Here is a 16,271-nt window from a genome sequence, read left to right as displayed (position 1 = left end):
GCTAAACCTACTACTAGTATAATCTTGTGTAGATCTTGGAATCATCTGCTAGTGTTCCAGCTCTATAAAGTAGCAACAGGCGAGTTCAGCTATAAGCAGTTGGATGTTTCTTCGTACGATCCAAAACATGATGAATGGGGAAAAGGATCTGAGATGAGATCTGTTAAGAGGGCCTACTGTCCTGTCAATGTGTCTGTACCAATTCAATTCGTGGCCCAGGTACCCGTCACTACGGTTGAGATATCTGTGTTTTTTTCCTGCTTCCTATTCACAATTTGGGGCCAGAGTAGGAGAGTAGTGACCTTTCATATCATAAATAGATCTGGAATATCGAATCCAGTACAGGGTACAGGTTACGAAAAAGGATTATAGAGCAGAATTGTAGTTGCATGAACCCGGGTTCTGCTCATCCGGGATGACTTACAACAGTAACTTCTATTTACCACTTGGCACAATTCGGCAATTTCAAGTAAAAAAAAAAAACTTTGCAGGGGCCAGGGGTTTTACCCTTCCTTCCATTTCCCCGTTTTACACCTTGGAGATAAAATTTCCTATCTGAGGATCACCATTTACTGTCCCAAAAGGACTGTAAAGAACGTAATCAAGAAGCTAGAAGATGGTGATCCAATCATGAAAAATGTGCGTATCAACATACAGAAATTTACTTCACATTCCTGCTACTGGTCTTGGTCCTGGGCAGTCCAGTACGTCTTTACAACCAGGAGGACCTTCTCCCTGACGAGCGGGCCGTCTTCGTGGTCGACGATCTGGCTGTCCCACCTCATCCCGTCCGCTAAGCTCTTGACCTTCACCAGAATGTCCACGTCGTCTCTGATGATCACCGTGCCCTCCGGCCTCAGGATCCGGTCTATCTCCAGCAGAATGCTCTCCATCTCGCACCTTGCAAAGCAAAGCAGAGGTGAAAATTGTCAGGCCAGATATGCACTGCCACTGTCTCTCTGATGCAGGTTTGGTTGTTGGTTACCTGTTCTTGTACAGGGTGAACACCGAGTCCGCGTGGATGAGATCGTAGGTCCGGGGGTAGGTAGACATGCCCTCGCACCTGCGGTTAAACGCAGTGAGATCGTAGGTCCGTTGACAGCCCAATCATGCCACCGACACACCGTTGCCATTCAATCACCGCCACTGATCATTGAAAGGACCATTCATGCATGCGCAGCGAACTCACCAGTCCTGGTAGCTTCCGATGAGCCCGCGCTCGTAGATGGCCCCGAGCGTGCTCGTGTTCCCCACGGTCGGGACCATGTTCATGACCCACAAGGGGTCGTCCGCCAGCGCGGCCGCGAAGCCGCCGAGGCGGGCGTTCATGTCGAGCACGTTGCGGTACCGCCCTTTCTGCTCGAACTGGCTGATCACCGACTTGTAGTGCCGGACCCGCTTCCGCCACAGCTCGGTGTCCTGAATGAACGCTTTGGCCGTGACGCCCCTGATGCTGCCGCTGGAGACCCTGGGCGGCACGGCGGTCAGCCTCTGCGGCCATTTCTTCACCGCGCCGCCGGCGACGTCGTTTGCATCGGAAACCTCCGGGAGCGGCGTTATGCAGGCCTCCATCTTATCGTACCTGCGTACGTGCAAATCATAATCGATTACAGCTACGCATGTACACAACCTGTATATTGACTTAAACACAGGATAATGACTTTTGATGTATGGTATTGCAATTACCATGCTGCGTCGGGATTCTTATGGGAGCAGAAAGGCGGGGACTTGGCAGCCTTGCGGGAGGCCTTGCAGTTGATGTGGTTGGTGGGTTTCTGCCAGACCGCGATGTCGCCGGTTTCCTTGACCTTCGTCCAGCATAGGCTCCTGGCGACGGCCTCGATAGCCTGCTGCTCGGCGTTGAGGTCCTCCTTGGTCCTCTCCCATCCCTTCCAGTACTTCTTCCAGTTGATCGGCGGTCCGGACAGGATCCAGTACCCTCCGGGCCGCAGCACGCGGTCGACCTCGATCAAGTACAGTCCATCTGCACGTCGGCACGTATTCCTGCGCGTCAGAGGTTTCTCACTGGATGTGTGTTCAAACAGAGAGAGGGAGGCTGTACCGTAGAGTTGCCAGGGGATGAGGCAGCGGGAGCAGTGAGCCATGTCGAAGGCGCGCGCCGGGTAGGTGAGGCGGTTGGACGCGAGCACGCCGATCATGGCGGGCACGCCGCGCTCCAGCGCGAACTGCACCTGCGCCTCGTGGGAGTCCCGCGGCGCGAACGACATGGCCAGGATGTCCCGCGACAGCAGGTACGCGCCCCAGCTCGCCACCTGCACGGCGTACGTGCGGAATAATCGCACAAATTAACAACCAGATGACCAGTACACGGGATGTTCCATGGTAAAAAGAAAAGGTGGATTTTTATTTTCCGTGCATTACCTAGCAGCATATCGTCATTTGTGCATGTGAAGACAGAATGCTACTTTACAAGTACGATTGGGCACTCGCGCATATGCACTACCATGCAAATGTATAGTCAGCGTTAACATGACTGAGAATGAATCTACATCACATTTGAACGTTGTAGGCAGCTGTAGTTAAAACGGTTTAAATGGGCTGTAGCTAGTGAGTCAGCCTGGAGGCAAAACCTAGGCATGGGGCACGGCACAGATGGGCATATCCTGTCCCGACACACCTGACTTGGATATTTTCTATTATATATATATTATTTAATTTTCTAATTATTTTAATCTATTTTCTATATTTTTTATCTCATTTTTCTATATTTTTAATCTTACTTTTATCTATTTCTATATTTTTTAAATTTTATAGCTCTTTATTTTTTATTTTTTGGTTAGCCGTGCACCGCCTAGCCAACTAGGACGTCGTGCCGCAATCATGCCTAGGCTGACATGGCACAACCCGTGCTGTCCCAGCTCGACAGGCTCATTTGGACACCTCTAGCTATAGTCATCTAGCAGGTACTTACTATACAATCTTGAAAAAAAAAAATTACTGTAGAATCAAGTGAGCAGCCTCGAATGTAGGTGACCACCAGTTTTCCATTTTACTTATGTAACCTCGGATAAAGAAAAAAATTACTTAAATTTATTTTAGACAATTGCATAATAGTACATTCACATATCAGTTCTTTAGGGAAAAGCAAAATTTCCCCGATCCAACTCGACCCTATCTTGTCAAATGACAAATATGTAGTCAAACACACATTGCTTAATTCGGTTATGTCCTAAATGCGTCGTCCTCAATCTGATTGAGTTAACGAAACCATCTAGATCGATTTTGACCTCCCAGTTGGCCATGAGTAACCGATTTGTCATCCAATCTCGCCAGCGCTAGTTGCAATCTAGTACCATCGTTCTAAAAAAATAGTTGCATTCTACGGATCCTAATTAGTTGAGCAAGAGGCATACGTACCCCGCAGCCGGTGTCGAGCGCGGTGCGGATGGAGCCGTCGTGGAGCGGGATGAGCTTCCCAATGTCGTCGATGTACGCGTCGGCGCCGTGCGGGAACATGGTCCCGCCGCCGGGGAACCGCAGCTTGTCGCCGTCGACGCGGATCCAGTTCTGCACCGCCTTCTCGACGGTGAGCTCCTTGTGCGGCACGTTGGCGAACCAGGCGACGTCGCGGCTGGCGGGCCACGGGAACGGGGTCCGGTACCCGGCCGGCGCCGGGACGAGGCACCGCAGGCGCTCCCGCCCCGCGAGGCAGTGCCGCTCCCGGTACACCAGCCGGTCCCGCGGGTACCGCAGCGACCGCGCCACGTCCTCGCACGGCGTGTACTCGGAGTACTTGGCGGCGCACGCGCGGTACCTCGGCGGCGCCGCCGAGGAGGAACCGGACGAGGTGTCGGCGGTGAGCGTCTCGTCCGCGGCCGCCGTGTGGTGCGAGGAGAAGTCGAGGGAGGGGGAGCGAGCGGAGGGGGTCCTCTTCTTCAGGGGTGTCTTGGTGGTGCAGGAGACGGCGGTAGTGGCGATGGAGACGCCGGGGGACTGGGAAGGGGAGGCGAAGAAGCCGCCGTGGTGCCAGACGCCGAGGAGGTAGGAGGCGCAGCAGAGGAGGGCGACGACGACGAATGGCAGGAAGGTGGAGCGCCGGGCGGCGGAGGGCGGGATGTGCAGCTTCGTGGCCGCCGTGCGGACCCCCATGGCGTCTGACTCTCGCTCTGCCTCTGCTGCTGCAGTGCTGCTCCTCCCAGTGGGCTTACAGAGCGTGCTCTCTCTGGCACGGGGCAGTGTGGAAGTGTGGGTTTTAGGTACCGAGGCGGGGACGAGTGTGAATGGTGCATTTGATTTGGCTAATGGCGGTACCAGTGCTAAATTGGGCGATTAGGCTGACGTACGTTGGGTGTTTTGGGCCAACATAACATAGGATTTGCTTACACGGAAGAAAGTGTTTACGTAGGCAAATTACTTTGACCATGCATGCCTAGTGCTCAGCGTGGTGCTCTCTACTCTTGTCAGCCGGAGTGGAGAGGTCCAGCTGAGTACAACGTTACTGCCACTCCGTACTTCGCAGGGCGACATGAGCATGGAGTCAACAGACCGCAAAAGGAGTAGAGGTATGCCTTATATGCGTAGATGTACCTTTAAAGCTGCATCGTGTTTGCACTACCATTGGATTCTCTTTTCTGTCTCTATTGAAGAATGTTAAGCTTAAGCCCGTGGCGCCATTGAATCTCGGTGCTCATGTGACATGCCGCATCTTCCTCACGTTTTGCTGTTTATCTTTACTGACCACTTCATATAAAAAAGGAGGGTGACGCTAGTTTGAAAACATTCCTTGAGGTGAGGTGTAAACAATGGCTAAATGAATATCTATGTAAGAGTAGCACGGGCACGCATATGCGTACGCATCCTTTACATACTAGAGAGATGGTAGGGTTCTAGACCTCAGTGTGCTAGTGTATCTATAACCTAACCCCGGAGATAATCACATCTAAGGATAAATCCAGGCGGAGGTCGCACCGTCGGCGACCGTGCCAATGAGCTATCGCTGGATCTCTGTTTGGTTTGATTTTGATCCTGGGATAGCAGAGAAACGATGCTGGATGCACGTGGGTTGGCCTGGTTCGCGAGGAGCAACACTGCAGCAGCACTCTGTTCCAGCCCTGCACCCACTGAACGGTACTACTACTGTGTATCACTGTGCGCTGCCGTGCATATCTAGGTGCCTGGAGGTTTGGATCTACGAGCTCTTTTTACTGCTCCACTATCGTACTATCTCTGGAAAGGCAATAGCCCCACAGTAATCATTGAGCCGATGCGCATCACGTAGCTCGACTGGAACCCAAATGCCAGGAAACCGGTGGACCGTTCTCAGTCACCTACTAGCTCGAGGTCTCACGGGCATCACCATCCCTTGCCATCTCCCTTCAGGTGCCCATTTGGAGCAAAACAGAGGCCATCCTTATCTGTTGCATTCAGTTGCCCACTGGTGTTGCTTGTTCCTTGCTGCTCGATTCAGCAAACACGGTAACGACTAACGAGAGCCATTAGTAGTTTAGGTAACCAGTTCCACATGAACCTGACCTTGAACCGTCCTGGGCTTAAGAAGCACGTGCACCGTGCACGGCGCCCCATGACCGGAAGAGGTCAAAATGGAAGTCCTGCCTGCCGCGGAACGCTGTCGGCACAATATTTTACTACACTCATTCGTTCATTCCTTCCATCTTCGACTTGAGCCGTTCGGACGAGACGAAGTGATATCCGCCGACCGATTTTTCTGCGCGACAGCCCGTCATGTGGCGAGCGGCTGACATCGAGTTCTGGCCCAAACGCTACCGAACGTGGAAATTAGCATAGCCCAGTGAGCAGGAGATTGGTGGAGGTATGGGCCCTCAGGAGGAAGGATAGAAACGAAAGCGAGGCAGGCGCCCACCGCTCCGGGTTCCGCGCACGCAGCCGAGCACAGGTTGTATCCTTTATCGGAAGGACGTCGTGTACAGGTTGTATTTTCAACGAGTGACAGCAGCTTATTTTTACAATTTTTCAAACGAGGACGTACTTTTGTATTTTTATTTTTGAAATATAAAAATAAAAAAGCTCGAGCTTTTTTAAAAATTTGAAAAAAATCACTAATATTTTTCTTACATGATTGACTAATTTCTAAAATTATTTCCAGCCCTAGGTTATATGGTGAAAAAGTGAGTTCTTTTGTAATGCTTTGTTTATATGTTTTTTTATTATTTCATCTGTTATTCTACTTTTAATTCAATTTAAATTAAAAAAAATTCAAACATATACAAAATTTAGTAGTTGGAAATATATCCATTGTAAATTTTTTTATGTATAGGATGGAAATATTTTTTTATTTATAGGATGGAAATATTTTTTATTTATAGGATGGAAATAATTTTACAAAATTTCATGTGATATTTTTTTCACCATATAACCAATGATTTGAAATAATTTTAGAAATAGTCCATCATATAAAAAAAATATTAGTGATTTTTTTTCAAATTTTTGAAATTTTATTTGACTCTAACAATTGTTAGAAGTTATAAAAATAGACTTTTTTAATTTTAGTTTACATTCTAGTGAGGTTTTTGGATGAATCCAACTAAAATGGGTTGTACTTAGATTATGAAACATTTAAAAAAAATTAGAATTTTTAAAGCAACAGAAAACTACTATTTTGAATAGAGCATACGAGAGAGGAAATAGAGTCATAAATATTAATTTTGACAAGTGTTTATATGATAGCTAACCGCGCTTTCAAAAGACGGTAAGAGTTCACGTTGCCACAGTGATAGAGTTAGATTGCTTGCCACTCACTCAAAGACGGTAAGATTTAGCCGGCTCATAAGAGGACAGTAGACGACGTCTATTTTTACAAATATTTCTACTATAAATTTATTTATTTAATATTTTAAGTTAGAAAATATATTAAAAAAACTCCCCACTTTCCTTTCTATCCTCCCCCATGAGGGCCCAAAGAACACTTACCCACCTAGCGGCTGCAGTTCTTTGCTGAGGCCCATCTGTTGGTCTCAACAACGCGCCGAGGCGGCCGAAGCCCGATACCCCGCCGCGGCCCAAAGCTCCGAACGTTCGTGGAGAACTGGACTGGAGGGGCAGGAGAAAGATTCATTGCTTCGTCCAGCAAATCAGTGCCCAACGGCTACGCATGCGCTCGAATGCTCGATCGCTGGCATGCATGCTGGCCGGGTGCCGCCGAAGTCCAGACTTCCAGTGCTCCAGTCCGAATGTCCTGAACTCCACTTTGTCCTCTGAGCACTGCTTGTGTAATCTGTAATGGCTCAACTGCCAAAACTGGTGACCAATTATGCGTGCATCTGCCCTTGATCAATAATCATGTACAGAAGGGTCCTTCCGTTATTATGGATTGTTTTTATGTGGTTTTCACCAATTGCACTAGCTCCATCATATGTATGTGCTACATTTATGATGTAATTAGTTGTCCGTATGAATAAATCCTGACTCGATATATATCTATAATATTAGAGAAAAATATGTTTGGTTGTTCGTTTACACTGTTTCAGTCTAACTCGACGGATGTAAAGTCATGTTTGGTTGTTTGTATCATAGCCATTATGACCTTGCCCGTGCATATATTCCTGTGGAGAGGATTGTTTGGTTGCCTATATGTATTGTTTCTTCCTGTATTTACGGATACAATTATACGGTTGGAGTCTAGTCCTGTGGATACGCTTGAATCGAGCTTCTATATAGAGCCTAATCCGGTGGATGCATTGCATCTGCTACAGCGACGTAATGGGCACACTCGTCAGTCTCTGGTGCAGAGTCACTGCATCCGCCCATACAGACAACCAAACAGCTTCACATAGTTATTACATCCATTCAGTTTACTTCTATTCACCCAGGATATACGTTGTAACTCTATAAAAACTCATATTAGCAACCAAACGCACCCTAAATATACGCCCGCAACCTGTCCGCCCGGTACTTTATCCGCTCATGTAGATGGATTCATTTATCAATGTTACAAAATCACTTTATACAAGTAAACAATCAGAATATCAGTTTGTATATCTGCTCATGCGATCTCAGATTCAATCAACCAAACAGAAACTTATCTTAACTTGTTCAGACAAATATAATTAACTAAATACTCTTCTTTACAGTAAATATGACTTTGTTTAACCTACTTCCCCCAGCCTGCATATATGATCTATACGGATAACACCTATGCTCACAATCAATTACACCTTTAATTATTTGATTATTTCTCCTCTAGTCACATCAAGAAATAGATTGCAGACGCGGACATTGTAGTTAAATGACAGAATTGCAAATTCTTTGCCGAAAGAAAGAAAGTTATCAGTGTGTCTGCTTACAACTGCTCATCCATTTGACTTCCATGTTCAGTTCCAGAAGTTCCCATTTTTTTCCCCCTTAATTTTCTTTTATCTGTGAGACTGTGATCGCTTCCCTCTTAACGGTCAAACTTGAACTACGTTTGAAGCAAATAAATTAAGATATCTCATGCATCACAAGACTTTTGATGGCGCAAGCAAAAGTTTCCCAGTTCTGGGTTTGGAGCGTGCTAAGATTATGATATTAGAGCGTGAGAAACGTGTTTGCTTTTCTTGTATTCTTGTTTGATCCTAATTGAGATCTCGTTCTTGTTTGGTCCTAACGAAGGTATCGTTCTTTCCCATTCGAGTCTTAATCTACTGTGGTCCAGACCGTCATCACCCAACACATGGTGACATTTTGTTGTCTTCGTGGGTATGCTCGTAACATAAAGCCACCTTATTGCTGTCTATTGTCGTTTCCCTGTACGAAGGGTCACAATGACAACAACCCAATGTTAGCAAAAATCCAAAAATAGACAACAAACGTCATCTATTACTCAAAATAGACAATATATCAACATATTTATAAATCTAGCACCTATATTTAACATCTTAAATATAAAAAATCGATTCAAGTATGTGAGGCATCGAAAAACAATAGATCGGACCTGTATTCGGCACTTGAGGAGCCGAATATGGTGAACAGTGCCGTATTTGACACCTCATATGCCAAATATAGGTCGGTCGTGCTGTTTCGTCGCTCACGTCGCGTCTTGTCGTATGTCATTTCGGGGCTGAATAAAGTACAATAGCACAACTTTGTTTCATTATAGCACGATAAAGAAAGAAACTTGATGAGTAAGTGTGTGTCATATCATGCCATCTCTGTGCACAAAGTGCAGTATCTACTGATGATAGTGGGGCTGAATAGAGTGTAGTAGCACAATTTTGTTTTATGAGGGCACGAGCGAATAAATAAAGAAAAGAACTGGATGAGTGAGTTTGTGTAAATTTGTTTGAACTTAATCTTGTCGATATTTTATTATTCATTTAATGTATTTGTATAGGTAATTTTTTAGTGAAGTAACGTTGGGAGGATACAAATTCTAATTTGTCGAACAATAATAGTTATGAAGTACGATTATCATATAACTCGGTATAGATATTACATATGCTGATAAACACTACATAGGATATGAGATTTTTTGTCGCTATGCAAATAGACTCTAACCATAAAAAGATGACGACAAGGAATGTTGGTATGTATAATACGCCTAAACACTAACTTAATAGTGTATCGTTGCTAAACCAAACATGCCTTAGGGAATGAAAATAGACCGAATTACAATAGATGCTTTCTACCGAGTGCACTTAGGATATTTAACCTTTTGCAAGGCATCGGGCCCTCCGCTTTAGCGTGGCGGGCCCTCTCCCACTTCCTTTCCCTCTCTGCTTCGCGTGCCTCAGCCGTGGCACGCTCTTTCGCAGCGTTCCTCAGACGCTCCTCCTCCTGACACTTGAGCCATAGTTCCTCCTATTGTTGCTCATACTCCCGACGTTCGTACGATTCTCTCCTCAACCGCATGCTTATGTCGACACACCGCTTTTGGTGCGTAGTTTACTCCATATCTAGCCATTCCATGAAGTCAAAGAGAGGTGGAGAAAACTGGATAAATAAAAATAAGAGGGGGATTAGTAAGATAGTGCATGAAATCGTACAAAAAATATCACATTAGTGATATACGTCACTATACCAGTGGGTACTCGTACGGTCCATATCGAGGCTTGTAGTACTAGTAGTTTGCACACATGAAGATGCGTAGGCCATAGGTATAGGAGATGTCCTGGGACTCACGAAGCTTACAAGGGTCACCGCAAAAGCACATCGGTGGTTTGACACCCTGGGGATGAAAATCCTTCAATGTTTCTTAGGTGGGCTTGGTGGAGCTGAGGGAGACATTGCAATTGAGAGAGCTGAGGAAGAAGTGACCTATCCACGGATGAGGGTGAAATTATTTATGGTGGCTGGGGCTGTTGCATGGAGTGAGTGCATGGGCTTGGCTTGAATAGGATTCCCAATGAAAACTGAAAAACTTATAGCATTGATGCTTGACAAAGATTCCCTATAAAAGCTGTTGTTTGGTGCAGCTATTGCATTCTGCAGAAGTTCAACAATGAGTTATTATTGCCTCTACATGGAGGCATAGAATCCTATGAAAGCTGTTAACTTTGAGTGAGTGTAGAAGTAACATATATCCTTTTGATCTTAATACAAAGTCAAAGCTTGTTTAAGCATTCATCCTAAAACAAGCATAGCCCGAGGTTGAACAGTTCATACAATCACATGGTTGATGCTAGAGCTGCAATTAATGTTAGTCTCCGAGGTATTGATGATACAACCCCAGTATATGCCAATCCCCGAGGTGCTCGTACTACAACATTAGTCATAAGACTAGCATAAATATTGACGTGTCTAAAGTCTGAGTTCACAAATACTTTTCATATGTTGGAAATAATTGTGCTTGGATAGTACGTTAATATAATAAACTTATCATCACATTGATTAGATATAAAGTTCACAAATAGTTCATAACATAGTACGTAAATATAAGACACTAACCATATACCTATCGAACTAAACTAATGAAATAGAAAGGTAAACAAAATAAATAGTCATGCCTGGTATTTGCATAGTACATAGTACATAGATGTTGAATACCTACATCATCTCAAGATGACGGAGAAAAGTGATGACTAAAATTAGTGAAAGAATGCCAGCTATGTCAGTCAATGCTATCAGAGTAAGATGGTTGTCGTCTTCGAGATGGTAATAGAAAGTTGTAAGGATAGGTACCAGCAAATCCACCATTATTTTTAGGGTCATCAATGTCCTTCAAAGATGGAGGCCTTGGAGGGAGGAGTCATTGTGGCATGAAATCATCGTCGTCGTCGTCGTCATCTTGAGCTATCACGGTAGTAGCACGTTCTGTTTCCTTGTCGATTATATGCCATCTCGATGTGGTGCGTGAACATCCTCTTACGGTGATCATTGAATATTCTCCTGTATTGCTGCTGGAATGTTGAGGCATTTAGGGCATGAAATCATCATCCTCATCATTTTTTGGATGAGTAGTCGAGGGCGCCCATATACTCCTTAGGTTCGCTGATCGTCATCGTCTACGACAAACCTCGTCGAAGAGCATATACATCACCAAGAAGTTTGTAATGTCTTTGTTGATCAACTTTGCGTCTTCCGGGAACACCTAACGTAAAAGAGGAGCATTTGAATCAATAGAAAAAAAAGTAGGGTGAGCACATAGGAAATTACGAACCTAAATATGGGATGTATACCGGTTGGGCAACATCACTATCGTTCTTTGCCTCTGAGAGAAAACTAGAACAGAAGGATGGTCGGTCAGTTTGTGAACCCTGAGATACGTTTGACGCTGCTCGTGCAAGAGGGCTCTAAGGTCCTCGGTGGTTACATGTTGGAGCGGAATGGTTAACGCAGAACAGAAGGATATTGTACGCAATTTGGCCATAACTTAGATTAGTTTGTTTTCCTTGAAGGGATCATTCTTCCCTTCGTGCACAACTTGCAAGGAGGCATTAAGTGCGATATGGATTGTTGTAGGTGTTTATGGAAAGCTTGTACTCAAAGATCCTGCTATAAAATTATTGATCCTTCATTGCAACGTTATGCCTCTACACCAAAGCACGAATCCCTGATTATTTAAGAAATATTAAATAAGTATTAAATATCATAATTAATATGTAACAAAGTTTAATAAATAACTAACAAATAAAGTTATATGCTAGAATTATTTGACAAATAATACATAAATTAAAAATAATTAAATTAATGATATAGTGAATAATATATAATAGGAATGACGACGATAATAAAATAAAAAATGTATGCATCATTAACAAGTACAAGTGCACCGAATAACTGCACTGATGACTCAACGACACCGACACCGACACCGCACGCAATCCCCATGGTGTGTGGCCCTTATCCCAGTGGCCTGCGCTGGCCCCTGCCACGTGTTCCCTTACTCGTCATCATCACTGTCCTGCCTTGTGGAACCCCCAGTGAACGTGTATCTCACCCTGCTAACTTTGCCCTACATACCATGAAGAAGGATCCTCATGCGATAGTGTGTACACCCCTAGAACGTGCTCTGACGAAGTCCGATGAGCTGAAGGCTCGCCCTGCTGGTACCACTATGAATCCCCAGGTGCATCGAGATATTGGAGGTACTGTGCCCTGAGAATCTCAATGAAGCTTGCAGCCTGCATTGCAGTAGCCCAGTCAAGATCATGCATGCCGCTCCGGTCAGGCGTCTGCTACATGCAGTCAACGACTTCCTTGTGACGGGTCAATGCTGCAGGTGGAGGTGTTAGCATAGTCTGAGGAGGTTATGTCCACTGCGGGGTCTGTAAACCCAGTGTACACTATTTGAGCGCAGGAGCCTGCGTGTACTCCTAGCGATGCTCCGAAGCCAAAGGTGCCTCTTGCGATTGTGCCTGAGTGGGTTCATTATGGGCACTGGACGAGCGCCTGCTATGGGAGGCACATGACAGATCCATAGCTGGTAGGTCATACCCCCTCCAACGTGGTGCACAACCATCTAGACCACGTATAACGGACATGAAGCGGGACCCTCTCGTCCTCATGTAGTCCTAGAGAGGGTTTGATCCCTCTGCGTTGATTACCCACTTGTTTCCCCACAAGCTTGCTCTGCATGCGTATGCATATCATACGTCTCTTCGGTTTGTATAAGATGAGGGTCATGTCAGTAATACAGAGGTTTAACCAATCAAAATTGTTATAAGGACCGTATCACCTATCACAACATGAAGAAGGCGGGCACGATTCTCAGGGAAGGGTCTGGGGTTGGCTCTACAAGTCCACTGAGTAAGGTGGTACGCGTGCGCGGACGGTACCATGAAAGATACTCCCAGTATGTGGCGTCGTCGTAATATTCAGCAAGAACGACGACATCCATCGCGGCTGACTCCTTCCACCTCTGTAGGTGCTCGGTATTCATGGATGCCTAGTCTCGCATGCCTTCACCCCCCTGTGCGCTCCTCCTATACGTGACATAAACAGTTATAATTTATTAACACAGATTACCGAATATACTTATGCTACCTACAATAACACACTTACTCATACGCCCGATCAGTCCCACATAGCATCACCTGTCGGTACCCGAACTGCCTTTGTACACACTCAGGATAATATACTTCCATGTTGTTCATATACAACAAGAAGCATCTGGTCATCTATAAGTCTGAGTCACACCGACAATATGATGCGATGAGCCCTTCAGTCATAATTTCAGCCACTTATGCTATACGCCATGGATCCCACTCCACAAGATCGACGCTAAGAACGTCTAAATCACTGATCACCCGGGAGTAGCTACCATGGTCTTGCTGTTGACTCAATCTCAGCCTGGCATGCATCCACCAATACCCATTGTAGGTCTCATGTCATCTGCAATTCTATCAGAGATGGGGACTGGATAGTAACTCTTGAGCACCGAGACCGACAAAAAGAGAGGTACTCCTAGCTCCATAGCTATAAGAGGTGTAGGCAACCTGTAACTAATCCCCCCTTCTTTGATCGCTGGGTTGCATCACACAATCTTTTGTACGTGGTAGCTAGCACAGCAGATCCCCAATTGTAAGATGTCAGCTCAAAAGGATGTGATGTGAGTTGATTCGCTAACCATACAATATGGAGGACGACATAATCATCTGTCGTGTTGTAGAACATGATGTCTCTCAGCAGAACGTACAAGTACACCTTATAGTGATATAAAACTATAGCTTTATCGGCATCCGGTGGACATGAATCAAACTGTGGTAGCCCATAAATCTAGGACATGGAGAGACTAACACCTTTCTTGTCCTATTGCATACCAAACCCACAATATACAGATAGTCAATGAAGATTGAATAATACTACAATATTTTAAGTGCATTACATAACAAATAATCACTTACCCTCAATATAACCCTTCCACTACTCATTTGTTGATCGTGAAACTACTAACAGGACATCCCTGATTGGCAGCCCAGTCAGCATGACCATATCTCTCAATGTTACAACCATCTCTCCAAAAGAAATATGGAACATGTGCGTCTCAGTAGGCCACCAGTTGATTAGACCTGTGAGCAGTAGCTCCTCAATTAGCGAGAGAGATGTCTTGCCACCATCTATCATGGAAGCTCTGGCCATCATGAGAACGAAAGATAGTAGTTCTACCCGTGTGAGTAGCTTATGGAATCGAGAGTCTAATTCTTTAATCATGTGGACATTTTGAACTCAAAATGAAAACAACTGTAAAAGGTATCTAGTACATGAGTTTCTCAGTACCATGTTTTTTAAAAACTACGACATTCAAACATGCCTTTAATCTTTTGTTGTGTCATTCCGCAAAACTAAGTAAGATAGAAGCAGCATACAATTTCATACCAAGGACTGTACTAAGCAATGCACATTAATTAGATTTGGATCTATTTAACTTTTTCATACCAATTTCCTGCTCTCAAAACCTTGTGAGAGTTCATGAAAAAATCAAGACGTATCGGCATTCACCATGATCATTTTGCAAATTATATCTTCCACATCTGAACGATAGTTTATTAGGGCCAGACCATCGCTAAATGCATGTGGAGTAAAATTCCAAATAAATCAAAATTTATCCCCCAAGTACAGGAAACAAATCAATCATGCAGATTTCCTTTTTTCTGAGTGGATCAATTATATAGACTTTCAGTTCCATGCATACCTCATTTTGGAGAAGATGCCGAGTTGACCAGAAGTGGGATCATGAGCCTCGGCAGGGTCAAGGAGGATGACAACGTCGCCATTGATAGACAATACAGGTGCACGGTAAGGGCCCGATGCACTGCCGCCATCATTCACTGAAGCAAGCACATCCATCGTCAAGCTCTCCATGAGCTCAACGTCTCAACCCCTCTGGCAAATGTGAGGCTTGTGCCTCCCAAAGTTTGCCTCTGGCTCCAGCCTGGTGCAAAGAGACTCAATGCCTCAATCCATCATAGGATCCAGCCCGTAGCGGCCTCGACCTCCCCTCATCGCCAAAGCATTCCCAAGCATGGCGGCGGCAAGGAGTTGAGGAGGCTCGGGGGGCATAGCGGCGGTGAGGGCAAGGGCGAGGGCGTCATTGTGGTGAGAGCAAGGGGAGCAGGGGTAGAGCGTGGTGGTGGGGAGGGAGGGAGGGATCCGAAAAAGGGATGGTCCTCTACAAGAGGGGATCAGGGAGCGAGGGAGCAAGGGCCGCGTGAGAGGATGTGGAGGGCGGAAGATCGGGTATTTTTGTTTGGAAGAAAGTGGGAGGCCGATTTTTCAGTTTAGAAGAGAGGCTGGTTTTTTTAGTTCATTAAGGTGGAAGGACAGAAAGATATATCAACATATGATGAAAGAAAAGTTATATATTTTTTAAATAGTAAAGATTAATATATATTTATGTCACGATGGACAGCAAGGATCCTTCTCCGTTCTTCCATGTTATCACGTTGACTAAAATGGGTAGAACACGCTCGCTCGTGCAGTTTTCATCTCTGTTTTCCTGCACAAGAACGCTACGGGATGTGTCCAGCCTGTAGCTGCCAACTGTGCACTGTCCTTTCCCTCACATCTCAGCACCAGCTGAATTATATATTCACCGCGTGAACCGCGCGCGCGTCTGATTCCACGGTTCCATTTCATGGATGATGGATGGAGAAACGCTGGGCCGGCCTCCTGTCGAAGTTGTCGATCATGAATTCATGACTGGGGCGAGCCACGCTGTGAGTACGTGGACGGAATAATCTATGGAACCCTTTGCGGCAAACACATCGATCCGACGTGGTCCACATGACTAACATAATAGTGTACATATAGCACGAGTAGTAGTTGTTTGTTAGCAGCGTTAAAAAATCCGAGTAGCGAACCGAGTGATTTGCTACGCAGTTTCCAAGTCAGCATGTGTGATGTCAACTTGTCCT

At 45.4% G+C, this 16,271-nt stretch overlaps 1 protein-coding gene across 1 annotated transcript; it reads right to left on the bottom strand.

Moving 5' to 3' along the window:
- Positions 1-287: 287 nt before the first annotated feature.
- LOC133921553 (probable methyltransferase PMT15) lies at positions 288-4,485 on the bottom strand. The gene is made up of 6 exons (XM_062366476.1): positions 3,379-4,485; positions 2,063-2,273; positions 1,687-1,984; positions 1,190-1,582; positions 986-1,063; positions 288-900 (listed from the first exon to the last, which is right to left on the bottom strand). The coding sequence occupies exons 1-6, from the start codon at positions 4,108-4,110 to the stop codon at positions 678-680; spliced, it is 1,935 nt and encodes a 644-aa protein (XP_062222460.1). The 5' UTR covers positions 4,111-4,485; the 3' UTR covers positions 288-677.
- Positions 4,486-16,271: the final 11,786 nt, after the last annotated feature.

Source organism: Phragmites australis, chromosome 6 (assembly GCF_958298935.1).
Source record: "Phragmites australis chromosome 6, lpPhrAust1.1, whole genome shotgun sequence".
NCBI classification, from domain to species: domain Eukaryota; kingdom Viridiplantae; phylum Streptophyta; class Magnoliopsida; order Poales; family Poaceae; genus Phragmites; species Phragmites australis.
This window is presented reverse-complemented; position numbering and strand designations above follow the sequence as displayed.

What these genes read in the sequence shown, in the direction of transcription:
- LOC133921553 (XM_062366476.1), bottom strand. Translation starts at nt 4,110, where the DNA reads ATGGGGGTCCGCACGGCGGCCACGAAGCTGCACATCCCGCCCTCCGCC. An exon ending in CGCTCGACACCGGCTGCGGG is followed by an intron (nt 2,274 to 3,378) that starts GTACGTATGCCT and finishes TACGCCGTGCAG; the next exon opens with GTGGCGAGCTGGGGCGCGTA. An exon ending in AAGAATCCCGACGCAGCATG is followed by an intron (nt 1,583 to 1,686) that starts GTAATTGCAATA and finishes GCACGTACGCAG; the next exon opens with GTACGATAAGATGGAGGCCT.